The sequence below is a fragment of the Plectropomus leopardus genome, chromosome 22 (assembly GCF_008729295.1).
Source record: "Plectropomus leopardus isolate mb chromosome 22, YSFRI_Pleo_2.0, whole genome shotgun sequence".
NCBI lineage: Eukaryota > Metazoa > Chordata > Actinopteri > Perciformes > Serranidae > Plectropomus > Plectropomus leopardus.
Window position 1 is genome coordinate 5335807 of NC_056484.1, and position 26113 is coordinate 5361919.

Below are 26113 nucleotides of genomic sequence, written 5' to 3' on the forward strand. Positions count from 1 at the left end.
TTAATTTCAGTTGTTTATTTATTAGAATATCTTTATTTATTATTGTAATTTTTTTTTTAGATTTTCTGGATTGGATACTTTTACTTTTAATACTTTTATATTTTCTTTATTATACTTTATTTTACTACATTTTTTTTACAGTGTGGTATTAGTACTTTTACTTCAGTACAGGATCTGAGTACTGAGTTCACCATTGATAGTATGTATAGTCATCAAGCACAAAAAAACAGGCAGGAAAAAAAAAAAAACCTCATGTCACTGGTCATATTTAGCTGGATCCTGTTTATTTTCTTCATCAAATCCTCGGGATGGATGAATGTAAGCCAGTCTTCAATAGAGATAAGGGAATAACACCGAATGAGACTCCTGCTGCACCCATTATTTTGGCTATTTATTGAACCTATTCATTGCACACAGAGGTATTCAGGCCTTGGCTTGACTGTTTGGTTTTATTATGCATTTATTTTTTGGCCCTCATGTTTTTGCGTCATTCTTCAGGATATTTTTCTGTTGCGTGACTCATCCTATATTTAATTCTCAACCTGTACTGCATTGTCCGTGCAGTGTGGGTGTTTGTCACTACACCTATAAAGCAATTAGCATTTTTCTATACCTTTAAAAGTTGCTGTTATGTAAAATATTCATACTTCAGTCCCTTAATCTATCATGTAGTCATATAATGTTTGACCTGTTGCCATAGAGTGTATACAAATAACGGACGTAGCTACTGCGACATCACGCATTGGTTGGTGGAGTCCCGTTTTGAAGCCTTGAGTTTCATTTTTTGGAGCTAGACGTGATTATATTTGGATGAAAGGGTGAAGCTGACTCAACACAGACAGCCTGTCACTCAAAGCAGGCGCCTTCAATCATGCATAACTTAATTAATCCTTAATAAAATGCAAAGGAGTGAATTTTATTAACTTTCACCCACCTGTACAGTTGTCTTTAAAGAGGAATTTAGCTATGTAAACCCAAACTGTTTTTGTACCAGGCTGTTAACGTGTATTTCTACAGTAAAGTTGGGCATTTTGACATGGTTTGTGGGGGCTGACTCCCTTTTTGGCAAGATGTTCTTAACTCTTTTAATAGATATAGATGTGTATGTAAATGTAGGGATTTTCTTGTTACAGGCCTTGAAACATACACAAATTTGTACTTACAATGGTTTAATGTTCCGTGCCATTTTTGTTCTCCTGTTCTTTCCACAGAGGGCACTGCTGGAGCAGAAGCAGCGGAGGAAGCGTCAGGAACCCCTGATGGTTCAGCCCAACACAGAGGGTCGGCCCCGGCGCTCCAGGACGCGACGCGGTGAAGAACAGGCCCCTCTGGTGGAGTCTCAAGTCAGCATCACCAATGATGTCATCATGGATGGTGAGGAAAAAACCTGTTGCCTGTTTCTGCAATATTTCCTCTCGTGAAGTCATGCAAAACCACATAAAGTGCCATCTTCAAACAATATAACATTAAGAGCAAAGGTATCTACTCCCCTGCTGCAGGTATTGACGGCCCAGCAGCTTTCTTGGCCTCAGAAGCTCCTGATCTGGGGATGAAAGTCCTGTCGGTGAGCCAGTCTCAGTCCCAGTTTCAGTCTCAGTTCCAATCACAGCCCCAGTCTCAGCCTCAGTCCCCAGCCGCCGAGGAGCCAGAGAGAGACGGAGACACAGAGACGCTGATTGAGCCCAAGACAGATATTCACGAATTACTTCAGAAACAAGGTGAGTCCTGGAAGCCTAAATGGCTTTTTGAGAGAAAACACAATGTCGTTTCCTTGTTTTTGTGCGAATTGATAGTCGACCAAATAAGTGTTTACAAACCCAGAAATAGACTTTGGAGCTTCAGATACAGTGAACAATAAAACTTGCAATTGCTAAAACTCCTGTAAGTTTCATTCTCAGTGGGAGCAATATTAAGTTATTGATAGAAAATTTCAGTTTATGGCTTAAATATCCTTTTAATTGAAATCATGAAGGATTAGTTAAGGCACTAATTTTCCATTAAAACAGTTTAAATCCACAAAGCACATTGTTTGACTTGTATCCAGTGTTAATCTCAAACATAAGCGCCAATTAAGTTTCATGAGCATGTCTGCTGAATTATTTGCCTTCTTCACTGACACTGTGGGGTCCCTGGATGCTGTTACAATCCACTCTGTATTAATTCAGATGTTCTAAATCACTCCAGATTAGCAGCTGTTGTGAGGCAAAGCCAGACATTTTTTTTTTGCATCCTTTGGGGAAGCCAAAGTAAGCCAAGTAACTTAAGGTCTTGTTTATGAGTACGAAGTAAAATGGAGCGTGAGACGAACATGTAATCTGGCGCAGCGTCAGCAGTTATGCAGGTGTTTGGGGCTGTGTCAACCAAAGCGTTTTTGTTTTTTTTTCTGAGAGGCAAGCGTATTTTTTTTAATTAGCAATGGGAGTGCTGCGTATTTACGTTATGCTACAAACCCTGGCTGCTGGTGCAGCTTTTTTTTTGAGCGCCCAGAGTTGAAAATGCTCAACTTTTGATAAAAAGCCACACTCCTCACTTTCACTTCGGCAGTTCATTCATAGTTTTTAAATCACTGCAATGCAAAGATAAAACAGATAATATAGAAATGATTTAAAATCAAGTTTAAAAATAAGTTGGTAGTCATTATCAGGTTGCAGGTATGTAGGGACAGTTATCAGTTCATGGGTTGAGCAGAGTTCTTAGAGACTGGGGTGAGCTCACGTTCACAGGTGAGAGTTCAGAGTTTGAGTGGGGAAATTGTGAACGTGGAGCAGACTGGCAGGTAAATGTATCAGGTAAGTTGCAGAAACACTTACAGCAGGGAGTTTTTGGGAAAAGTGGGGACTCCGGAGAGGGGCAGGAGGGCTCACGGTAAAGGAGGAAGCAGAGTTGGCGTCAGGCAGGCAGCGCAACAGACGAATCCAGCAGGAGCAGGCAGCGGGATCAACGAGGACAGGCGGGGAATCGATGTACCATCCGAACATTCGGCATCCGGCTGATTGGAGATGAAGAACAGCTGGGAGCACCAGGTGGAGGTGATGAGACTGCTGGGGGGCAGAGGTGGGGGTGGAGTAAGTGGAAAAATCCCACATCAGCAGGAAAGAGGCAGGGCAGACTGGGACAGGTCCTTAATGAGTCTGGTCGCTGCGCTCAGCCTTAGAGATAAAGTGAGGAGCTCAGAAGTAGAAGATGCTCTTTCGCTTCGAAAGAGGCAAGCTGACGTGGTTCAGGCATCTGATCAGAATGTGTCTTGAAAGCCTCCCTTTAGAGGTTTTCCAGGCACATCCAACTGGTAGGACGCCCTGAGTACACCCACAACACACTGGAGGGATTATATAATCTCATCTTGAGAACCTTGCTCTCCCTGCAGCCCTGGTCCTAAATAGGTGGACAAAAATGGATGGATGGATAGAATTTTAAGCTGCTGCAGTATGGGACAGGGATGCAGACGGTGGTGTGATTGATGGTGACGCAGTGAGAAATGGGTCATTTAATAATAGGCTGGGGCATTGTTCACACTGCAGTGCTCATCTATGGCATCATTATAGTCCCTGCCACCCACACGCACTAGCCAGCTGGCAGAGATTTATAAAGTTTATAGTAGATGCATTAAAACCGTCGCCCCGGGTGTGTTGTGTACTCTCCTGATTCACCTGCTTCTGTGGAGCAAAAACAAAGTTTCATCATCATAAAACATGTTCATAAGTGTTATATTACATTTGAATCTGGGCTCAGACCAAAAGCTGCTCTCATTATCATGTCTTTGTCCTGGGCTTTAGTGCGATGTGATGCCACAGTAGCAAGTGTCATTGCCTTTCTCAATAATGCAAAGCCTCGTTGTTAATGTCAGCCCAGTTTAGCATGGGAATATGTCCTCAGGACTTCTAGCAGGTATTTTTGGCTCCCTGTCCTCATATAACACAAATAGAAAATTTGAGGTACATGCATATTTGATAAGCTCATTTAATCAGCACGTGTAGTTTTAACCCTTTGAAATCAGGAACGAGTAGTTTCCTTTTGCTGTTTCAGATGTTTTGCACGTTTTAAATCTTTTAAAACCTGAGCAAATTGGTTTGACTTATTTCCAAAAGGCAATGAGCAACTTGGCAATAAATGTCCCACAAATTGCATGGAATTAGTGAAAGGTCACAAAAATGTGACCTGAAAATTAGTTTTTGACAAGAGAAAAGGAGATTATTATTATTATTTTTAATATTATTATTAAGTATTTTATCTGCTAAATTTCTGGAAATTAGCATGTAACCACTTCCCATGTTTGCAAAGACTTCTAGCCAGTTTCCTCAGGTTTCAAAAGGGTTAACTTGCTGTTAAATGTAATACTTTTGGCCAGCTGTGTGATGATTATTATGTGGATGTGCGTCTGTTGTGGGTTTTTTAGCAGGTTGTTAGTTGAGTCCTCTCTGACATTTCCAGATGGTTGATCTCATAAGCCACTGGCTCACACAACTTTGTTCGCTGTTTTAATTGGAGCCCTGGAGTCACTGTTAGAGGGAACATTTGCAATCTGTATGTCATGATGGTTCTTGGTTTCTCTCGGGGGAAGCCGCACATCCTGGGTTGATCTCTTGAAAATACTCCAGTATAAATATTATGTTTGGCTGCGTTGTGTGTCCCATTATTATTCTTGTTAGATACTGCAAAGGCCAGAGCTCTCCCACCCCTCCAATTCTCTAACCTTGACATGGTGTGTTGGTGGAGTTGTAAGGAAAGAGTTGCAGAATGGCTCTTCTGTGTGCCAAGTAGAAAATGCTCTGTATGTGAAGAAGCAGGCTTTCACCAGTGATGGACCAAAATATTATCATTTTAATGCAACAAAATAACCTGAACTTTAGATCTCTCCCACAGGTTATATTTAAGGCCAAATACACCTGGAGGAAGATGAGCTCTGCTCTCAGGATTTCTGTTAAAAGGGCTTTGATGCGGTGATATTTATGGTTTCTTGGCAACCTCAGACGCAACCTGCCTTTGCGCTCATGAAATTTGGCACAGAGTGCATACGAGTAGCACCTAACGCCCAAACTTGCGTTTTCCAGCTGGTTAAAGACGCGGCATGTGCGCGGGCCCTAAAACTGCAAAGCTGTGGGTAAACACAGTGCTCACTGAGATCTTTCCTCACCAGTGGACCGCTGTCATCCTCTGACAGCACATTAAAATGGGCTGAAGCTGCAGCCAAGACTTGCGTCCTGGCTGATAAATTCAATTATCAATGAAGAGACAGATGTCTCAAGCAGTCTAGACTGGCTGCAGTGAGCCATCTGACATCTGCATGACTGCATGGAGCTGTCTCCTCACAAGTGTCTGCCTCATCTGCTCACATTAATCTCGCAGAAACTGAGAAAAAGATGCATTGTTTGTGACAGGTATTGAGGCCATGCGCCCAGTGTGACCTTTCGGTCGGATGAGTGCTGAGCAGAGCTCAACTGAGTTATTGTTGTGTTTGACAGAAAGCAGTCTGGAGATGGTTCAGTTAGATTCACAAGGCTTTATTCACTTTACTCTTTTGCAGTTACAGAGTTCAGAACAAAACTCTCTTTTCCTGATAAAGGTCTAGTACTAAAATGTTGCATTAAAATAAAGATTTTTGCAAGTTAGACGGTGTACGGGTTTTTTTCTCTAAGCTGTTAAAGAGTTGAAATAAGTCTCTCTCAGATGAAAGAAATGCCCCCCTGAATATTTCTGAGAAATATAACAGGACGTGATTTCAACTAATGCACATTTTTTGCTTCAACCATTGCTGAAGTATTGCATCAGTACTTTTTAAGGATATTTCTTGTTTATTTTGATAGTGAAAGAGAGAGACAGGAAAGGCAGAGAATAGAGAGGAGACGAAAAACAGAAAAGGCGATAGATGAACCAAAAAACTAAAATCCACCTTGGGGATATTTTTGTACCCAAACTTAAGAAAGCCTGGGGAAGGGAATGTAGTCTTCTTTTTTTATTTTTTATTTTGTTATTTGGGAAAATGTACAGAGCCTCTGGGATTTAGGTCCGTTTTTGCACATTTTAAATGTTTTTTTAAAAAATCTGTTAACACGACCTTCATTTAACAAAGCTTCTCTGTGAATACTAGAATGCGAAAACAACTCGTAACACTTGCCACAGTCAGCTGTCTTCTGCAGTTTCTCCTCATCGCAAAAGCTAATATTAGTTGGACAAAACAAAGAATAAAATTTGCTTCCAAAAATATCTGTAAACATGTAGACAAGGCATTATTTTTTTCTTTGTCTTTTGTTAATTTTTCTTATTATGAATCATTATTATGATAATTATAATAATTATAAATTAAATCTAATTACTTCTTGCAATTTGTGGAACATATCTTGCCAAGTTGCTCATTGCCTTATTTCCCATGTCTTTGAAAGACATCGCAGCAATTTGCTGCTAGTGCTACTAGTGATGAAAAGTGATGTCGCTCCAGGTTTGATAGGGTTAAAGCTTCCTCACACTCTGCCTCCTCTCCCTCACCAGGTCTGTCCTGCAGCATGAACTTCGATGAATCCAGCGAACATGAGGATGACGCGGAAGAAGAACGGACACGTTCTCTGTCCCCTAACACAGACACCAGACCTGCCTCTGCCGCCAGTGGCAAGGACACTCCGGTGAGAAGCCCGATAAATGCACGCACATAGCCGCCTCTGACATAGACGACACAATCCCAACTCCAACACTGAGCACTGTGTTGAAATCTGTACTCAGGAGGTGGTGACCCCCGGATCACCAACAGCAGAGAGCTCACTCATCGATGTGGCCAATCTAGAGGAGTTTGTCCTGCGTCCGGCTCCGCGTGGCGTCACTGTTAAGTGTCGAATCACACGGGACAAGAAGGGCATGGACCGCGGCCTCTACCCCACATACTTCATGCACATGGAGAGAGAGGACGGCAAGAGGGTGAGTAAAGGCCATGGGTGAATGATTCAGGGTTCCCACAGTCATGGGAAATCTGGAAAAATCATGGAATTTTATAAACCAACGTTCCAGGCCTGGAAAAGTCAAAATCATTGAAAGTTTCGCAAAAGTCATGGAATTTTGTTTTGCATTATGAAATTGTTACAGTTATCTTCTACATCATGTAACGTGTCGACAAATTTCTTTTCTGGAGGCTTCGACGTAACATTGCACTATTGAGACGATGTTTTGTTCAACAACATTTTCTCCCTGCGCTCATCTCTCTTTATGTATGCCAGCTTTCTGAAATCATGTTTGAACAGAGATTTGATCTAATACGTTTGAAAAAAGCTGGGCGACTTTGTGTACAGTGCAGACATATACATGTCTTTTTATTCTGCCTCTCTTCAGGTCTTTTTGTTGGCTGGAAGAAAGAGAAAGAAGAGTAAGACGTCCAATTACCTTATCTCAGTGGATGCCACTGATCTGTCACGAGAGGGAGAGAGCTTTGTCGGGAAACTGAGGTAAAATCACACTCTCTTAGATCTACCTGTGTCCATGGAGGACTACATTATCACTGCCATATGTTGATAGCATACCTACATTTACATCTAAAAGGTTAAACTGAAATCTGCCTCCTGAAAAGCTTGTTGGATGGAGTATTTTATGTTTTTTCTATAGCACAAATTACATATCCCACATGACCAATAGCTGCATTAGCTGACACTATGAGAAAATTATATCTAAGTTCAGCTTTCAGACTTTTAGCAGCAATTCTTAGTAATCACTGTCATTCAGTTGTGCACAAAGCATGAAACGATACCTGTAGTGGTCATGTTTGAATGGTGTTAAAGTAGCCAGGCACAGTGCTTTTGCCTTTGCCACTCCGCATTACTCAGATGTTAAAAATGCTGCCAGCAATTTACAAATGTGAAATGGAGTTAACGTTTAATCTTCGACATCTTGTATTCAATTAGATCCAATCTCATGGGCACCAAATTCACAGTGTATGACAATGGCACCAACCCCTGCAAAAACCCCGGGACACTGCTGGAAGAGAGCAACACACGACAGGAAGTGGCTGCCATCTGCTATGTGAGTGAATGATAGAGACGCACACAAGCATTTGTTACTCTGATCAGTTGTAGTTTTGAAGGACTACTTCAAGCCCAAATGAGCATTTATTTCAGTTACTCACTTCATGATATTTGAATATATGTATATGTATATATATATGAATTTTTCTCGCATGCCTCCAGTGAGCGAAGAATCCAAAAATTGAGAAAAATAAGCAAAACTATATCAGTCGTATGCTCAGTATTTCCCAAACACACAGCACGATCAGACGGGGAACTTAACGGAAAGTGAAATTTTTTGATGCTCTCTTTAAAGCCAGACTCCATTGACAAAAACAATAATTTTACTTCAGTGAACTCTGGAGCTGCTGAGCCGCTGCCTTGATAAGTTAGTTTATTTGTGCTTTTGTGTGACCGGTGTTTAAAAGGGTTAATTTGGATTCACCAAAGTCACACAATAACAAAAACAAACAGACCCCTTTTACTTCAATTCATCAGAGTTTTCTCAGTTTTTTGATTCTTCGTTCACCATGGAGGCGTTAAGAAGAAGAATGCTTTTTTAAATGATTTCAACGTAAAACAGGGTAAATAACTGATTAACAAAAGATCTCTCCGTACCATTTCACAGGAAACCAATGTACTGGGATTCAAAGGCCCACGCAAGATGACTGTAATCATCCCGGGCATGAACATGAACTTTGAAAGAGTCCCAGTCAGGCCTCAAAATGTGAGTCTGATGGTCCCACAGTCATTATCTCACATCAACAGAATAAATCAAACCTGAACACGAATATGTTTGTGTTACAGGAGCAGGAGAGCCTCCTGAGCAGGTGGCAGAATCACTCACTGGACAACCTGATCGAGCTGCACAACAAGGCGCCCGTGTGGAACGACGACACCCAATCGTACGTGCTGAACTTCCATGGCCGCGTTACTCAAGCTTCAGTGAAAAACTTTCAAATAGTTCACGACAATGATCGTAAGTATACGCCTCTCTCTCCACATCTCTTTTTGTCTCTTTTACCATTAAGAGCGAGTAGATTACACAAAGATACTTCAGCTTCATGTGTTTGTTTGTTTCCCGTCACTCCAGCTGACTACATCGTGATGCAGTTTGGCCGAGTGGCTGAAGACATCTTCACTCTGGACTACAACTACCCCATGTGCGCTCTGCAGGCCTTCGCCATCGGCCTGTCGAGCTTTGACAGCAAGTTAGCCTGTGAATGAACCGCCGGTTTGACTTCCACACTGCCACCTTTTCTGTCCTCCTTCAAATCTCTTCTTTTGGGACTCTTCAGAAGCTACACTGCTGACATCATCAGGAACCAGTTCATGCAGAAGTCACGGAGGAAACATGAGACTGAAAGAAGAGAAAGTAGATACTGATCAGGGATGTCGGTGCTCTGTTGGAAGATCCAACGACCTTCTTGGATCCTGAGCGGAAGTTTTCCTTTTTTAATCTTTCTTATCTTATCCGTTATTGTCCAGTGTGTGTGTACAAATGTCTATGAACTAAAAGGGAAAAAACAAATCACGCCACTCTCATCTGTGCTGGAGACAGGCGCTCCCAACAGACATCTGGTGCAAAAAAAAAAGCTGATATTAAACTCATGACTCACTGTTTGAAGGATGGTGATATGTTTATTAAAGGGACAGTTCACCCCAAATCACAAACACATATTTTCTTCTCTGCAGTGCTATTCATCAATCTAGATTTTTTGTCGCCGAGTGTTAAAGGTATCACCTGTAGAGATGTCTGCCTTCTCTTGAATATACGCTTCCTTTTGCGTGATCTATAATTTGGGAGTTCAGTAGAAAGACAATTGTTCCTTCACAAGCCAAGTGCCATCCAGTTCGATTATTTTGGAGAAAAGGCAAATATTTCCACAGCCAATATCTCCAACACACGGCAACTCACACCAAAACAATCTAAACTGATAAATAGCACTACAGGTAAGATGAATATGCGCTTTTGTTCCTTTAATTATGTATTTTCTGTTGCCTTAAAATTTGATTTTATTCTGGGTTTTTTTCCACACTCGGTGGTGTGGCTCTAAGGATGGCAGTGTCAGCTGAGTTGTTACTCTACAGTATATAAACTTTACATAACAGCATGGCCTTTCCTCTGGCGCCACCCTCAGGCCATCTTTAGATGTTTTTTTTAGTGATAAGAGACTAGAGAAAGCAAAGTGGTTTCCTGATTTTTCATCCACACAGATTTGACTTTTCTGGTAAATGATGATCATCACAGTCACAATTTTAATCATGTTTACATTTTTGTATGTGGCTACATGGTTTAATCTGCCGTCTGCTCCTAACTCATTTTGACTTTATCATTTTGTCATCCCTCTTTTTATTCTTGTGTGGAAGGTGCATTATTCAGAACAGGTCTGTCTTAATGGTTTTTGTGGTTTTTTTTGTGAATAAGTGTAATTTTTTCCTGTGACTGTGATTTTTCTTTGTCATAACAAGTTGGGTTATCATGGAAAACAATACAAAAATGCAGAATTGCACATTTAAAGAAAAGAAATATACATACTGTATATACTGTAGAAAACAAAGTGATGCCTTCTTGTTTGATCTATTCTAGCACACTTTTAATATCATGAATACTAAATGTCTTTTGAGGACGTGGAGTTTTTAAATAATGGATTGAATTGAAGCATTGAAACACTATCAGAGGTTATATTTTCACCCACGGACGGATACAGAAGTCGGCGCGGACTTTGTTGGTATGGAGAAAGACAAAACTGCTGTTTCTATGCTGGATATTCAAAATATAGCTGCAATTTTTTTTTACGTTGAGATGCCCACATTTTGTCTGCCTCGAAGCTTCAATAACAGAACTGCCTGTGCCTCTTCATCTCCCTTATGAATTTAAAGGGAAACTTAAGGGAAATCAATAAAGAGTGCTTTATGCCATGAAATGTCCCTGATATTTTGTTAGTTCATTGTACTGTATGTCTGTGAGGGACATGTGATAAGTGAACTGAAAACATCTGTACAGGAAATGCATGTACAGGGTCCATATTTCTTTTCTTTTTCAAAATTCACAGAAAATAATCTCCTCGAAATGTATTCAAATTGCTCGTTTTACACAAACTTCATGCAGTTTTTGTGTTCACTATTTGGATTAATTTTACAGTTTATCAGCTGCTCTGTACTGTTATTGTTAAGCATTGAAAATAATATTAAATATTCATAAAAAAAGATCGCTTAGGCAGATAGAAATGGGGTCCCTTAAAGGAAAAGTTTGGGAACCACTGCTCTAAGGGAAAGGTGTTTTTCAGGGGTATATTCTCGATTTGTAAAGGTTTTTTCCTGCTCAGATAACATGCAAACAAACAGGTCACAATACCTGGTTTTAAGGAAACTAATGTCATCAACATTTGCAAAATACGTGTGTGCCAGCAGTTTATGAAAATCCTGTTTTGTCATTTTGTGTGCAATAGAGTTTTGCAGAGAGAAAAAAAGAGGAATTTATAGAAAATGTTTTGAAATGTATACGCTTTTAATTCTTCAGTGAAACACATTCCAGCCTCTTATTTCAAAACAGACACACACCCAGATTTATGGCTGTTTTTTAACAGATGAAAAAATATGGACGATCAAACTGAGATGAATGTATTCAGTGAACAGTTTATTTTCATAAACATGACCAATGTCAATTTGATTCCGAACACTACAAGATAAACAAAAGTACTTATTTCCATCGATACAAATGTAAAATGTTTGAATAACCAAAATAAAGACATTTTGAAAAAAAAAAAGTGCATTGTAACTTTGAACTGTCTGCTTCCATGTCTTCGTTGTTATCGAGTGGAACTTCATGTCACATAATCGATGTATTGCACATTTTATCTGTAACCGCAAGTGATAACATTTGATAACATTTAAAAACATTTCGGGTCATTTTACAACTCCAACACTTTGAACAATCAACATCAACTACCTCCACTTCTATTGACGCCTCTGCATCAAATCTCGACCTCTCTGGGCAGGTCTTTGTACTTGATGAGGTAGTACGGGTAGCACTGACAGCTGTCAAAAACTACAAACATTGTGGGTTCGTCCACATTATCCACGCACGTGTCATAGAGACAAAACTTCTTCGTCTTGGGGCTGAGCGGCGGCGGCCGGTGGTAGTTTTTTCTACCAAGACACACTTTTCCCACCAGGACTTTGGCCAGAAACATGTGGCGGACCTTGCCTGGCCCCGCCATGGAGGAGAAGGTGTGGGAGAAGGAGGCGGTGCTGGCAAAGTAGGTGCCGAAGCCGTGGGACGTCCCGTTGACTCCGGCCAAACGGGGGTCGAGGTTGTTGTGGCAGATGTCTTCTGAAGCCTCTTTGGATGTCCCGTGGAAGAGATGTCTCTCCAGAGGCTCCCTCAACTTGGCGTGCTGCTTCTGCATGTACGCTTTGTGCCTGAGATGAGAACACACATACAAATGTTTTAATGCGTTTTAAAATATATTTAATGCTCAATTCTGCCGCAAGACAGCCGTTTTCAATGGGGAACTAAAGCTGGTATTTATGCTCTCGTCTAAGCCAACAGACTTGACAAAAACAATAATTACATCACAGAAAACAGGAGTTGTATGTCTACTGCTGTCTTGCTCAGTTAGTTATCTCTACCAGGTGTCTGTCCGCAGCTCACAAACTACTGGACCAACTGAATGCACACTTATGATTGCTTAAAAAATGGCCCACAAATGAGCAAGGAATAAGTCAAAAGTTGCAAGAAAATTACTTGAAAATAAGCAAAAACAAACAAAAAAAAAGAAAGAAAAGGACCTCAAGAAAATGCTAAAAAGAAAAATTCTGGGCATTTTTTTCATGTTTTTTGGTAATATCTTATAATCCAGATCATTTCCTTGTCACCTAATACTTTTTAATGTTTCACAAAGTTACTCATTATGTTTTTTTTTTGTCTTTTTGAAAGAAATCAAACCAATTTTCTCGGGTTTCAGAGATTTAAATGCTCGTGAGAGCCGTCTGAATGCAGCACAAGAAAACTGATGTCAATCCAGGTGTTAAAGAGTTAATTCTATACTTGATATGTAGAGATCCACGTAAGTGTTGTGTTTTGGTCAAAACCCAAAATCAAACTCTTTATGGTTTTTAAGGCAACAGACACAAACAGCAGCTGAACCTTTGGTATTTGTCCCAGTGGAGGAGATTCTGGACCTGCTGGATGCTGATGATGTCCACTCTGGTCTCCGGCAGACTCTCACAGAACAGGTTATGGACACTGCGGTACGCCTCTGTCCCTGCAGGAACATCCACCAGACTGTAGTCCTGCTCTGGGGACGGACACCACACTGGAGGATACCAGGAGCTGAACTCCTTCAGAGGGTCCACGTTGAAGTTTGCTGCTGGAGGATCAGTGGCAGGCTGGGTGGAGTCGGTTTGGACTCCTGTCCTGGGTGTGGAGTGTCGAGAGAGGGAGGGTATTATCTACTGAAGAGGACACACGGGACTGTTTTAAGGAATTTTCTTACAAAGTTGTTCTGAATAAGGGCAGAAAAATGGACACTCACTGCAGGTGAGGCTGTATGGAATCAAGGGAGCGGTAGGCGGGTCTCCAGCGAATCTCTCTCTCGAACCCTGTGGTGACGTTGGTTTGTTGCATGTCGATGAAGTCCACCTTGTACCGCTGTGAGCCGATGGTGAGGGTACACTCTGGCTCCTTTTTGCTCAAACTTTTTAGCAGCAAGGCTGATGCATCCTGCAGAGAGATCTCAGTGAACAGGAAGCTTCTGAAGCATGGCATTGGGTACAACTTCTGGTAAATAAGAAAGCTGATAGAGGGCACAGACTGAAAAAAAATTAAGCCAAGAAGTGATTAAAGTACAAACGAGAAAGTGGAATCATTCACCTTATTGTATTCCTCCCAGTCCTGGTTGTTCCACCAGTAGAATATCCATTTACTGGGGAAGTGAGGGCTCCTGATGTGACTGTCAGAGTTAGCTAGTCGTCTAACTTTATCATACTTTGATTGGTCGTCAAATTCCATCGACTCAAAGCTCAGAGAGTTGCGGTCATGTCTAAAGAGTGGGCAAAATAACATTGAAAGTTACAATTAAAATACACTGAAAGCTGGAGTAGGCAGTTTTATTTTGGCGTCTACCCTCCTTCAAAGGAATGACAGGTTAATGAAGGTGTACAACCGGAAAAGCCCAAATGTTTAGGCTGGGTTCTGCAATTAATCGTTGAGTTTCACTTTGACTGCCTCTGATATTCTGCTGCTCCATCTGTGCCCAGAGTGGCTTTGCACTCCGAGACAAGCAATATATAACCAGAAAGTCAAAACATAACCAGATGTTTAATCATGGCCAAAAATAAATGTATGTGAGGGAAAATCCTAAAGCGTGTTGAATATGCCCGTGGTGCTCTGGTGGGAGGGGCTTAAGCCACAGGAGAGAGCTACAGGAGGAGGGTGTATTTTCAGATTCTGCCCTTTTTTTTTCCTTTCTCCAGATTTCTGCCTATCCCAGCTTTAACTGGCTGTCACCAACACTCTAACAAAAAAGTGTCTTTATCACACTGCACCTTTTTAATATGCTGTAAAACTTCTTTCTCGCATTAACTCACCCATCCCGGATATAAACAATCTCTCGGCTGACATTGCAGAACATCTTCTCCATTAAAACCTGAGAGTGAGGGGGGAAGTCGATCCACTGGTGGGAGATCACACTCCGCAGCTGCCAGTGAAACGGGTAGGGAGTGTGATGCATCTTGCACTTTTTCCCCGCCTGACACAAACCCAGGAGGAAGTCGTCACAGATCTGGACGTCAGAGGAGCTCTTTGTGTGGAATGGGGAGGAGGCGGGCACTTTGGCCAGGGTTTGCGGCTTGGTGGGGGTGGCTGGTGGGGTCTGGATGACGGGTGTTTTGGCAGGTTGAAGAGCAGGCTGTGGTTGGGTGATGATGAGCGGCAGGGAGACGATGAGGGAGGCAGCTGGGTTTTGAGGTATGAGCTGACCTGGAGTTGGCACTGCCTGGATGCTGTTTTGGGAAAGCGTGAGCAGGACGGAGGCGTTCTGGGAGGCACCATGCAGCTGAGGGATGGACTGGATCGCCATCTGAGGCTGTGGGATTGCAGATGAAGGCGCTGAGCTCTGTGTTGCGCTGGGAGTGCTTTGACTTTGGGTGGAGTTTGTATTCTTCCCCTGCGTTGAGGTCACAGGGGTGAAATGAACACTGACGCTGTAGGGGTTAACGGTCCAGGCGATGTCGGCCTGCTGGGATCTTATGGCGTCCCACACTGGGAGGCTGGTGTTGGTGTCAGGAGGGATTTCCAGCAGGATCAGATTCGGGCTCAGAAATGTGCTTTTGGAAGATTTGGACTGTGGCTCTAAAATAACCCCGAGTGCCAGCTTTCTCTTTGCCCCTCTGCTGGATGAAACGTTCGGCATCTTGGATAGAGCTGCAATATTTCATCAATTAGTTGATAACGACAATTGCAAGGGAATTAAAAGTTTTCACTGTACGATAACTCTCTTTGAAAATATTGTGGTATCACAGTATTAAATAATTAGTATTATTAGTTACATTGACCAGTAAAAGAATGAAAACCGAGGGGCAAACCCTCAATTTTCATACCATAGTTTACCTTTTAAACTGGGACACCACTGCAACCCAACAATTATTAAATTAATTGCCAACTAATTTAATAATCAAACTAATTCAAAATTAATCAATTCATTGTCATTGGCAAAATACTTAACAAATTTATCGAGAATGAAAAAAATAACTATTATTTTCATTTTAACAGCATTTTAACTGTTCAATTTCTGTAAATTAGCACAAAATTTAAGTTAACCCAACCCTAAAATAATGACAAAACCTTCACCTTTTGTGTTTGTAAATTCACAACACTTAGCTTTTAACTAAAGACACTATTTGCATAACTAGCAGCTGAAAGCTTCCGTTAATGAAGGACTAACTAATTAACTAACCTTACCGTGACACCTTCAAAGGCCTTCAACGCTGAGCCCTTCTGTGGAAATACAACTTCACACACGTTAACTGCACCCAGAAAGTTATGAAAGTCGTGCAATTTCTACGACTTATTCCGAGAAATAAAATTAATACTCACACATCTTTCATCCAGTTCGCCTTCGGTGAGGAAGAGGAGGAGGGTGTCAACGTCTCGAGCTGCACAACGTGAAGTGGGAGGGGTGATGCATTAAAATGCTGTTAGAATAATCAGAAAGCACAAATTCAGTCAAACATTACAGTAGCATACCAACATATAGAGAAAGATGGCTGTTTTACAATTATAAAACTTCTTTCGTGACAACCAATGAGCTCATGAAAAGCACACACAGGGTGTTCTTCCACTTTGTTGCAATAGAGGTAATCTAACATAACCATGCACTAATAACATGTTATAAGAAGCCAGTTTCATCTTAAATTATTGAATCAAATTATAAGTTACAAAGCTGTCAGATGTTTTTCTTTTCAAATATTGAAAAATTGAGCTTTGGTTGATTTTATATTATACACTGCCTTGTAATAATTTTATACAATTGTTCATTATATATGGAACAATTTTCATGTTACTACTCATAACCTATAAAGTCATGTGCACCATTTACACCTAAAAAACCACCCTTTTTTATTATTGTAGGCCAAACATGTATTTTTTAACTACAGACAGGGCCTGCAGGTTGCACAAAAGCATGCAAAGCCGTGATATTTGCAAATAATTTATTGGTTAATTAGCACTGTCATTAGTATTTGCACAAAAAAGCACATTTATACATTTGTAGTTATAAAGAAAAGTAGTGCTTAAAAATACCAACAACCTTTAGAGTTTGAAATACACATTCAAAAATCATTTCACAAAATTCGAGCCATCAAACAGCTATAATTTTGGTTAATATTTAAAACACACATTATGGTACCAGACTGTATGTTGCAAAACATTTATGAAGAAATAAAAGGGGCCCTTCTATAGTAGTTCAAAGTGCAGAGATCAAAATTAAGTATGCAATCGCTTACTGTAAAGTGCACTGGCAAAGTATTAATTATGTTTGAAAATGGACAAGGTTGCAAGACTTTACTGAACACAGAATTTCAGATTCTGAGAGCTCTCCTCTCTTTGTTCCCATTCCCTTTGTGCTGACGAAAAGTTAAAGTTATGACGTGGAAATTCAGAAATATTCAACAGCTTTCAGAGAAACCTCCAGCGGCTCCACCGTCAGAGGACACTGCTGACAGCCCACCCAGAAATACGGGAAGACCTTCTCAGTGTCGACATGCTTGAAGGTGTAGATGTGCGTGTCGTCGTGTGGGTCGTAAAAAGACACCCTGCCTTTATCACAATCCAGCTGCACTCTGACCCGCTGCGGGTTCCTCTTCAAGTTCAGCCTTGTTAAAGGAGAGGTGCCTGCAAAGTACATTTTGTGATAAAAGTACACACTCAGGTAGCCGTTCTTCAGCACAGAGGCCACTTTCTCTTTCCTCTGGACTGATTCTTTGGCCACGCCAACGACCCACGCCGTGTTATCCCCCACGTTGACATCCCAGGCGTGCTTGCCTGAGGTGAAGCTCTCGCGGCCCAGCACACCGGTGTCGGGGTCAAACCTCTCCGGGTTGTCGGGCAGCTTCTGCTTCTCATCACTGTCAGAGACGGAGGTGAGGTCGTCTGACAGGACGAGCCACGGGGCGGCGGTGTTAGGGTCCAGAGTCACTGGGGCTGAGAAAAACATGGCAGATTGTCAGCTGACTGTAGTTCATTCAGAATCACAAGCTTTTTCTCCACCTCAGGAATACATGATGAGGTGAAGTTTAAAGTCCCTCTCCAGACACGTTTTAAATACTAATCATAACACTATCTTTTTTTTAGCAAGTTCTTTCCATATAAAACTGTGATAAGAAGCTGGCAGCAGATCTGCTCTGTCTTTCTTTTATTTGCTTTTTAAGTTTCACTTTCTAGTTTCTCCAGCACTGCTTTGTTTGCAGAGGTGTGGACTCGAGTCATATGACTTGTAGTTGAGTCAGACTCAAGTTGAAAATATGATATTGACATTGTAAAAAAAAAACCTAAGCAACTTCGCTAATGACAAACTTTGCACAGACACAGTCAGAATAGTTAGGGTCAGACATTTCAGGGGATGTAAACAGAAGAAAAAAAGGATTTTTGAGTATGTACTCACTGTATTTGACAATTTTATGCATCTTCTCCCACACATGGAAGTTCAGAGAGCCCAGATATTTGGCCACATCTATGAGTGCTCCTGGAGCCATAACTGGATCTTCCACTGGGCTGTTAGCTCTGCAGGGAGCAGAATTACAAAGTTTATGTGTCTTCTTATGAAAGCAGAGAAAAAATAAAAGTTTTGCAGATAAAAGTTTTTTGTCACCTTGCCAATGTCCCCTTGCATTTCTGGGGGAAAAAAGGCAAAGTCACTACATCTTTTCAAATGAAAATTGTATTTTTATAAAAGTGTGCATGCATTAATTCATATTTTAACTTACTTGAAGGACAGAAATGCCCTCCAAAGCTATCTCCTCCTCTAAAACTCTGATGGATTCGGACACAGACGTAATACTTCTCGTAATTTCTTCGATCTTTTGCATAATTGCTCGACTCTTCTGCTCTTCCTCCCCCCTCAGCGCCTCCATCCTGGCCTCCTCCTCGGCTTCAAGGAAGCTGTGAAGTTTTGCAAACTCCTCTCGGGTCCGCCTCTCCACAAATCGAGCCTGGACCTGAAATAAAATCCACTTTGTAAGTACGGCATTGAAATTACAAAACTCATTCTAATATTGCATGATATTTTTTAGCAGAAATGTCACCAAAAGAGCACCACCACCTGAATGCATGCCACAGTATCCTCGTAGTTTTTCTTCATTTTGTCAAAAGCGTCCCTCTTCTCCTGCAGAGAGCTGAGGACAGACTTCATTTTCTCCTGAGTGGAAATTAATTTGAAGGCACAGGTTAATCTTTAAAGTTCATAACAGCTATTTACTCAAAAAAAATAAAAAAAATAAGCAGTCCCAAGGAAAAGCATATCAATATTAACCTTCACGTCTATGACAGCCTCGCTGATGGGGCAACAATCATGCTGTTTGTGCCTCCTCGAGGTGTGGCAGACCACACAGATCGGCTCCTTGTCCGGCACGCAGAAAAGCTTCAGCCTCTCCCCGTGAAGAGGGCACATCTCCCCCGGGTCACAGTACAGCTCCCCGGGCGTTTCCTCCACGCCCTCGCTATCCTGGATGTAAGACTCACACAGGTTCTTCAGGGTGAGACTGGGCACCGGTTCGTCCACACTCTGGGTCCTGCACAGAGGACAGTCTCGGCTGCGTGCTCCTCCACTCCAGTACTGCTGCAGACAGGGTGCACAGAAGCTGTGGCTGCACTTGAGGACCACCGGGTCCCTGAAGATTTCGCAGCAGATGGGACAGGAGAGGTCCACCTCTGGGAGCGAGCGCCTGCCTGCCATCCGGACCCTTAGCTTACTTATTTACTGTGAAAGTGAAAGTAGGGCAAAGGATCAAACACAGGGAGAGCCCTTCTTTAGACCCACAGTCACTTGCTTTAAAGTCTATTTATGGTGTCTTTACTTCACTCTGTGAGCTCTGCTGAACCACATCAGCGTTTAAAGCCTTTCAGCTCAAACTGGTTTACTGTCAGTTTCATATAAGCAAAGTTAAAGCCAAACATACCTCACAAGCAAAGCTCAGTGACAGATCTGCGTGTTTAGAGGCGAGCGCTTCCTGCTTCCTGTTTTGTTGAGTCATCTAAAGGAGGCGGAGTTTCAGAGGCTGAGCAGGCATTTTTAACCCTTGACTGACCCCAAACAGCTCATTTACAGCCCAAATCACTTGCGCACAGGGAGAAATCCAGGGTTACCAGGTGAATTAGAGGACATAAAAGGAAAAAGAAGCATTTTTGTTATACTAAATTATATTTATTTGTTCAGATCTTATTTCTTATTTCGCTTTTAATTGCGAAATACAGCATTTTTTCACCTCTGCAGGGCGCTAACAAGCCTTCAAATGAAACAAGATTTGTTTGTTGAACTGCGTTAAACTCTTAGCATCAAGTTAAAAACTACTTTAATTTAAGCATCCATAAGCATGAGGTTCTCAATTGGTCCAGCCAGACTTCTCCTTAGTCTTTCACAGGCCACAAGATAAATTACCACATGTTTAATCCAATTAATTCAATTTCACAAAACGAGAACACAGAGAAATAAAACATATTGCAAGAATAAACAGAAATAGCATTTCAAAATAAAAGCTCTGTGCTGGAAATTAACTGTAATTCAAAGTAAAGTGTTTTTTTGTTTGTTTTTATTTTTACAAACTTGACATCTTCCTGAGTCACTTGCAGTTGATCAGAATGGTTCTGCAACCTGTGTTTAATGATGAATTCAGTGCACAAATTCAAAAAGGTAACAAAGCAAATGCTTATTTGTCACTGTAATAAAGTAAAAATGCTCAGCAGACTGAATGCAGAATAACTGTTTTCTCTCTGTTCTCCATGCTGCTCCACATGGCTGGAGTATTTGGATAATTGAGTTTCAACAGGTGAGATGTGAAATATTGGTTGATAGGTTGTGGCATTTTGAAGGGTTTTACACGTAAACAAAGTGTGCGAATCAATGAGATTTATGCTTAAAGTTTTGCTAAAATGTGATTAGTACATCTGTTTGGGTGAAACAATGGTATTGTGTTTAGGGTTCAGCAGTCTGGAGTCATGTGGTTGATATATAAGCTTCAAGTTTTCAGAATTGTGTGCATAGTTTAATTTTGTGTGTGTTATGCGCTGGAGAAAAACTATATTGAAAACTGTATATGTCAGCATATGTCGCCATCTAGTGGCGAAATACAGAAAAATCTTCAGTGTGCAACTAAAGCCAACTGCTGAGCATATTATGTAGTCAAATGGCCAATGTAATCTATTTGCACATTCAGTTTTTGCTTGTTATGGGGCTTTGCTGTGCTAAATTCGGTATTTTCATCTTTCATTCAACAGCAAATACAGCAGTTTGTACCATGCTGCTTTCCAAATTACCCTCAGATCATTTGATTTGATCAAAATGCTAACAAGAAAACTTTTCTGTGAATTTATCACTCCATATCGCGGTGGTACAGTGACACTCGTTTCATGTTTCTGTCCTCTTTTATCACACAGTGTACTGTAAGTGTCCAGGACGCCTCTCCTGTATGCACTGCTATTTTTATGCTCCACAGAACAACAACAAACAGACAGAGAAAAATAGAGTCTGCTCACTGTGGGTGCTTGCTCTTTGATAAATGTATTGTACAATTTTAGGGCATCAGTGTGCACGCTCTATTTATCTTTATTTTTCATTCTGTCCACTTGGAGTCCAGTTGCAACCATCGACTGTGCTTCTGTGATTGTAAATTGATTAACTGCATCCAGAAGTTTCTTCTTCTGATTGTATGGGAGCTCCTGAGGCCTGTTAATGTGCTGTGTTTGGCCCCAGCGTTTCTCTCTGGAGTCTGATTAGAGCCAACAGTTCGTCACCATAATCACTTGAGTTAAAGGGAACAAAACACTCAGTTGTTCATCACATTCAGAGATCCTCCTGCTAACTTTGTATTTAAATAATAGATGTCTTGTGCTGTTTTAGAAATGTGGGAAAACAAAGACACGATGGCAACAATGTTTTACCCTGATGATTTCTTGCAGTGTATCGATGGTTTGGTGGTTAATGTGTAGAGTTTTGCAGTGGGTTCTTCTTTGGGCCATGTAACAGTCTTCCGCCAAGTTTCATGTAAATTTGGGCAATAGTTTTTCCATTATATTGCTGTCTACCAGACAAACTAACAAACACAACCTCCTTGATGAAGCAGTGCAGAGGGGATGTCAGCAGTTGGAAGAAAGAACCAGAGTGCCAGCATTGGCAAGCTTTTGTATCCTGAGAGGCCCAGGTGAGGCTAATCAGCTGACGACCCTCACCTGTCAGCTAATTGCCTGCTGATGTCGGCCAGGACAGCCTCCGAGACAACTCCTTTTTCACTGCATTTAATCTTTATTTTATTGGCTATGCAATAATTTAATAGTTCATCTTAGTCACTTTTTGGTATTCCACAGAGTTTCAAGGAATATTTTCATTTTGACCCAGAGCTGCAGAAGCTGATTTTAATGATTGATTGAAATAAAAACTTCCCCCTGACTGATAGAGTATTCTGTACTCGGCTGTCACCTTCATGATGAATGTGAATATAAACTCATCTTGCAAAAGTTTCTTTAAATCCCGCTTCATTTTCTTCAGTTGACGGCACTTATGGCCTCTTTGCTTTTTTGATATGAGTATAGCAACATGCACAGATGGCCTGTTTGTCGTTCATATAGGAGGTTTTGAGTTTTCAGCAGATGCTGGTTGTTAATTTCTTCACTTCCCTCCTGGAGTGACTCAGAGTTTTTTTTTTTGAAGACGTGCTGAGCTCCACTTCAGTTGGGCAGTGAAGCACTTACATTTTTGATGTTTATAGGACATTTTGAACACCCTGTTATGTCTGTGCAAGCCTGTTTCAGTGCAGTAGTTTACAATAGATGTCAGTGCATTCATCATGTGGATTAACATCATGGGCGGATTATGAGACAATGGGCCCCTAGGCGCAGGCATGCAGAGGGCCCAACCACCTCTACTGCAAAGCCTTTTTTTGTATGTAGTTATTTTGTAGTCATTTTGTGTCTCTCTTATTGTCATTTTGTGTCTCTTTGTAGTTGTTTTGTGTCTCTCTGCACCTATTTTGTGTATCTTTTTAACTGTTTTGTGTTTCACTGCAGTTGTTTGGTGTCTGTCTGTAGTTACTTTCATCTCCTTGTAGTTATTTTGTGTCTCTTATCAGTTATTTTGAGTCTTTTTGGAGTTGTGGGTCTTTTTGCAGTTATTTTACAGCTTTTTGTCATTGTTTTGTGTCTCCTTTGTAGTTGCTTTGGGTCACCGTGGTCATTTTGAGTCTCTTTGCGGTTGTTTTGTTTCTCTTTACACTGGTTGTAATCTCTTTGCACCTATTTTGTGTCTCTTTGTAGTTGTTTTGTGTTTTCCTTGTAGTTGTTTGGTGTCTCCCTGTGGTTGTTTTGTGTCACGTTGGTCAATTTGAGTCTGCGATTACAAATTTGCCTCTCACCTTACTGAGGATAAACTCTGAGACCACCTTTCTACTGAGAAGAAACCAGTCAGGTTTGCCGGATTTTGTAATTATCAGCCACCACTAGATGTCAGAATGTAACCACATATGGCACCAAAAAGGCCTGAACGCATGCCGCAGCATTCATGCAGAAGTGCCCTCATTGCTTTGCATCAAAATGACTCGAGGTAAACAGACACATATTAGGAGGTCAGATATAATCTGTCTCATCCTGTCATGATGGGAGCTTTGGAAATACCTGTGCCACCTCAGGATAAAGCGGTTTAACGCTCACATTTACCTGGATGTCACTGTCGGCACCTTCTCCTTCCCTGTAAATTGGTTGTCAGCCGCTGTGACCCGGGCTAATAGTGATTCATTATTGCTCACGCCCTGCTAGTGTTCGCAGAGCTGCGTCAGGGCTGAAGGCGATGGGGAGAAGGGAGGAGGGGGTGCCGTGTCAATCTCCCAGCATCTAATGAGGACAGGCAGGCTAACACACAGCAGAGACAACCCCAGTCAGACCTGTCTCTCGGCTTGATACTTCACGGAGAGCATCACTTTGACGGAGCTGAAGTGCACATATCTTCACCTGATGGAGCTCCTTCCCTTTAGGTGGAGAATTATTGATGGCCGCAGCTGAGAAGCTGCATTAAAAACATTATCAATGAAGCGTAACAGTTTCATATTTATTTCATCCTTGTACAAGCCTATTTGCATTTGTGTGACAAATAGTCAATAGTCTATTACTCTGCTGTGCTGAGCTGTTAAGCTGGACAGTAAAAAAAGTGGAAGGACCGACGGAGAGAGAGAGGCACAGAAGGAGATAGAGAGGGAGATTTTATTGTATAGATTGATGGTGCTGGCAGGCACATCTCCACAGAGGTTCCTTCACTTCATTATTGTCTTGGCTTAGTTTTCTGTTATTAAAATGGTATCATATGCCTTTATTAAGACACCACATTCTAATCACGCACACTTGTGGGGTTTATAAGTTGTGACTGATGACTTTTTTAATGATCAATGAATTGCTGCTGAAAGTGAATGCTACTTAAAGAGACAAAACTAAGTTAAAGCTGCATTAACTTCATTTTTGGCCACTTGGGGGCAGCAGAAACAAGCTGCAATCAAAACATCAACATTTTATCACCTTTTTAATTACCTAAAACTTCATCAAGTATCCCTTAGAAGACAGTAGTGGTATTTTTAAATATCCAGAGGTTGAAAACCAAGCAAACTTGCTGACTCTCTGTTCGCATGAAACTGCAACCCCAATTACCTGAAAAAATGTCGGCATTGTACGTTTTGTAAACCCATTACATTTGCATGTTATTTTGTTGCTGATACATTAAAACTTTATGTTTCAACAGTGCTGTGGTTATTATATAGTTATGTTTAGGCACAAAAAGCACTTGATTTTTGTTGGGAAAAGATCATGTTTTGGCTTGAAATATTTGGTTTTGGTGGAACTATCCTGGCAGGAATTGTAGCGATGTCTCTGCAAAAAAAACCAACAGATTTTTGTGGCACAATCCCCAGTGGAAAAACAATGAAAACAGTAAAAACATACTCATGATCAGTGGCTAAAAAGCTGCTTGAAACACAATCATTTTTCTTTTTTGTTGCTACTGAACAGTGGTCTGCAGCTTGGCAGTCGTCTCACTTAGATGACACACCATCCACCATCTCGTCTATTTCCCGGTGACAAAGTCAGCTGCTATATTTTGTCACTTTAAATTGTTGATATGATGAAACATACAAATGTAATGTTTTCTTGGTTGCAGAAACATACAATGCCAACATCTTCTTCTGGCGACTGAGCTGCAATTAAACTGTGCAGTCTGCGTTTATGTACAATGTACAAACATCAGCTGTTGCATCATAATCTTGAATATATATGCAACCGCATCCCCTCGAATATTTATTTTAAATTAGACATGGAAATTTCATGGCACCATTAGCCTGGCCAAAATAATTGCAATTTACTATATCATCCTAAAAACATCAAAATAGATTAAAACTCTCAAAATGAGATCAGCAATAAAATTGTGCATCATCGCATCCCGACTTTAAATTCAATCTGACCAAACATCTGTGTTGACATGTTGTTTCTGATTGTAACTTTACTTGTACATAGAGCTGAATATTGAAATTGCTGCAGTAGGCAGCAGCTGTGGTGTGGAGAAGACATTATAAGATTAATCTCTACTTGAGTTATTCATTGTAATTGCTACCCGCGAGACAAGAGACAGAGAGATGGACAAGGGCACTGGATCTGAATGATACTTTCTGCCACATCAACATTTGATCTTTTCAGATTAAAATACTTGTGACGCACTGACAAATCATTTTCATGCTTCTCACATTGTGTGACTCATGAGCGGCGAGCTCCATAGTCATCATTTCGTCTCTTCTTTCACACATGATTTGAGTGCTCCATACAAATTGGATTAAATGCACAATTTCACTGGGGCATGCAAGGCACTCACACTAAAGACCAGAAACCCCCTTTTTTGGTCACATTGATTTTTCACATGGCAAAAAACTTTTGACAGACATTTCACACAGCAAGGCATGTGTGATGTACTGAAAAAAGGACTTCTGTGGTATTCCCTGCTACCTGTTTTTAGTTTGTATGTGGGGGTCTGTGAGAGGACTCTCGCACACACTCACAGGGCTGGACGTAGCACATCTGGGGCCCGAGACAAGGCCCCCCTTGACTTTTGAAGAAGAACTTTTGTCGCCAAACCTTGGACTTTTGTTGACTGTACCTAACCACAGACCTTTTTTGCCTTAATTAAAGGAAATTAACCTATTTTATTTTGAAAAAGACTGTATGCACTAATGGAAAGAAACTGTTAATTTCCTGTCAAATTTTACTGGACTTGCTGGACCAAGTTTATCTTGAATTATAATATAATTAGATAGAAGATATTATTATTATTAATTCATATTTCTAACTTTTTTAAAATTACAAACTAGAACAAGAGCCAGTAAAAAAATAATGCAAATAC

The 26113-nt window shown here is 41.0% G+C and overlaps 3 protein-coding genes across 8 annotated transcripts in view; 1 reads left to right on the top strand and 2 right to left on the bottom strand.

The window, feature by feature from the left end:
• Window positions 1–11680, top strand: part of tulp3 (TUB like protein 3) — a 27119-nt gene extending 15439 nt beyond the window's left edge. For all 3 annotated transcript variants that reach the window (XM_042511071.1, XM_042511069.1, XM_042511072.1), the window contains 9 exons: window positions 1212–1374; window positions 1500–1718; window positions 6484–6614; window positions 6712–6903; window positions 7312–7424; window positions 7878–7995; window positions 8605–8703; window positions 8784–8955; window positions 9070–11680. In XM_042511071.1, the coding sequence (XP_042367005.1) occupies window positions 1212–1374; window positions 1500–1718; window positions 6484–6614; window positions 6712–6903; window positions 7312–7424; window positions 7878–7995; window positions 8605–8703; window positions 8784–8955; window positions 9070–9203 (1341 nt within the window). In that variant the 3' untranslated portion in view covers window positions 9204–11680. The remainder of the gene's footprint in view (window positions 1–1211; window positions 1375–1499; window positions 1719–6483; window positions 6615–6711; window positions 6904–7311; window positions 7425–7877; window positions 7996–8604; window positions 8704–8783; window positions 8956–9069) is intronic.
• Window positions 11681–11780: 100 nt separating this feature from the next.
• Window positions 11781–16320, bottom strand: LOC121961643 (protein mono-ADP-ribosyltransferase TIPARP-like). Of its 2 annotated transcripts, none has more exons than XM_042511698.1 (6): window positions 16078–16320; window positions 14571–15405; window positions 13855–14023; window positions 13517–13704; window positions 13129–13398; window positions 11781–12401 (listed from the first exon to the last, which is right to left on the bottom strand). In XM_042511698.1, exons 1-6 carry the CDS (start codon window positions 16079–16081, stop codon window positions 11954–11956), a joined length of 1914 nt encoding a protein of 637 aa, XP_042367632.1. In that variant the 5' UTR covers window positions 16082–16320; the 3' UTR covers window positions 11781–11953. The 2 variants fall into 2 exon arrangements, with proteins under 2 accessions (XP_042367632.1, XP_042367633.1); XM_042511699.1 differs by lacking the exon at window positions 16078–16320 and adding an exon at window positions 15943–15988.
• A 146-nt stretch (window positions 16321–16466) lies between these two features.
• Window positions 16467–21816, bottom strand: LOC121961645 (E3 ubiquitin-protein ligase TRIM35-like). 3 transcript variants are annotated; one of them, XM_042511702.1, is made up of 7 exons: window positions 21634–21816; window positions 19010–19456; window positions 18800–18895; window positions 18465–18695; window positions 18350–18372; window positions 18143–18261; window positions 16467–17682 (listed from the first exon to the last, which is right to left on the bottom strand). In XM_042511702.1, exons 2-7 carry the CDS (start codon window positions 19430–19432, stop codon window positions 17138–17140), a joined length of 1437 nt encoding a protein of 478 aa, XP_042367636.1. In that variant the 5' UTR covers window positions 19433–19456; window positions 21634–21816; the 3' UTR covers window positions 16467–17137. The 3 variants fall into 3 exon arrangements, with proteins under 3 accessions (XP_042367636.1, XP_042367635.1, XP_042367634.1); XM_042511701.1 differs by lacking the exon at window positions 21634–21816 and adding an exon at window positions 19656–19721; XM_042511700.1 differs by lacking the exon at window positions 21634–21816 and having other exon boundaries at window positions 19010–19701.
• Between the last annotated feature and the right edge of the window lie 4297 nt (window positions 21817–26113).

Bases quoted from the DNA above. Each gene is read 5' to 3' on its own strand.
- LOC121961643 (XM_042511698.1), bottom strand. The intron at 14,024-14,570 runs GTGAGTTAATGC...CCCACTCTTTAG, and splicing joins ATTGTTTATATCCGGGATGG to ACATGACCGCAACTCTCTGA. The intron at 13,705-13,854 runs GTGAATGATTCC...ATCTCTCTGCAG, and splicing joins ACTGGGAGGAATACAATAAG to GATGCATCAGCCTTGCTGCT.
- LOC121961645 (XM_042511702.1), bottom strand. From the start codon at position 19,432: ATGGCAGGCAGGCGCTCGCTCCCAGAGGTGGACCTCTCCTGTCCCATC. The intron at 18,896-19,009 runs GTTAATATTGAT...ATTTCCACTCAG, and splicing joins AGGCTGTCATAGACGTGAAG to GAGAAAATGAAGTCTGTCCT. The intron at 18,696-18,799 runs GTGGTGGTGCTC...ATTTTATTTCAG, and splicing joins ATACTGTGGCATGCATTCAG to GTCCAGGCTCGATTTGTGGA.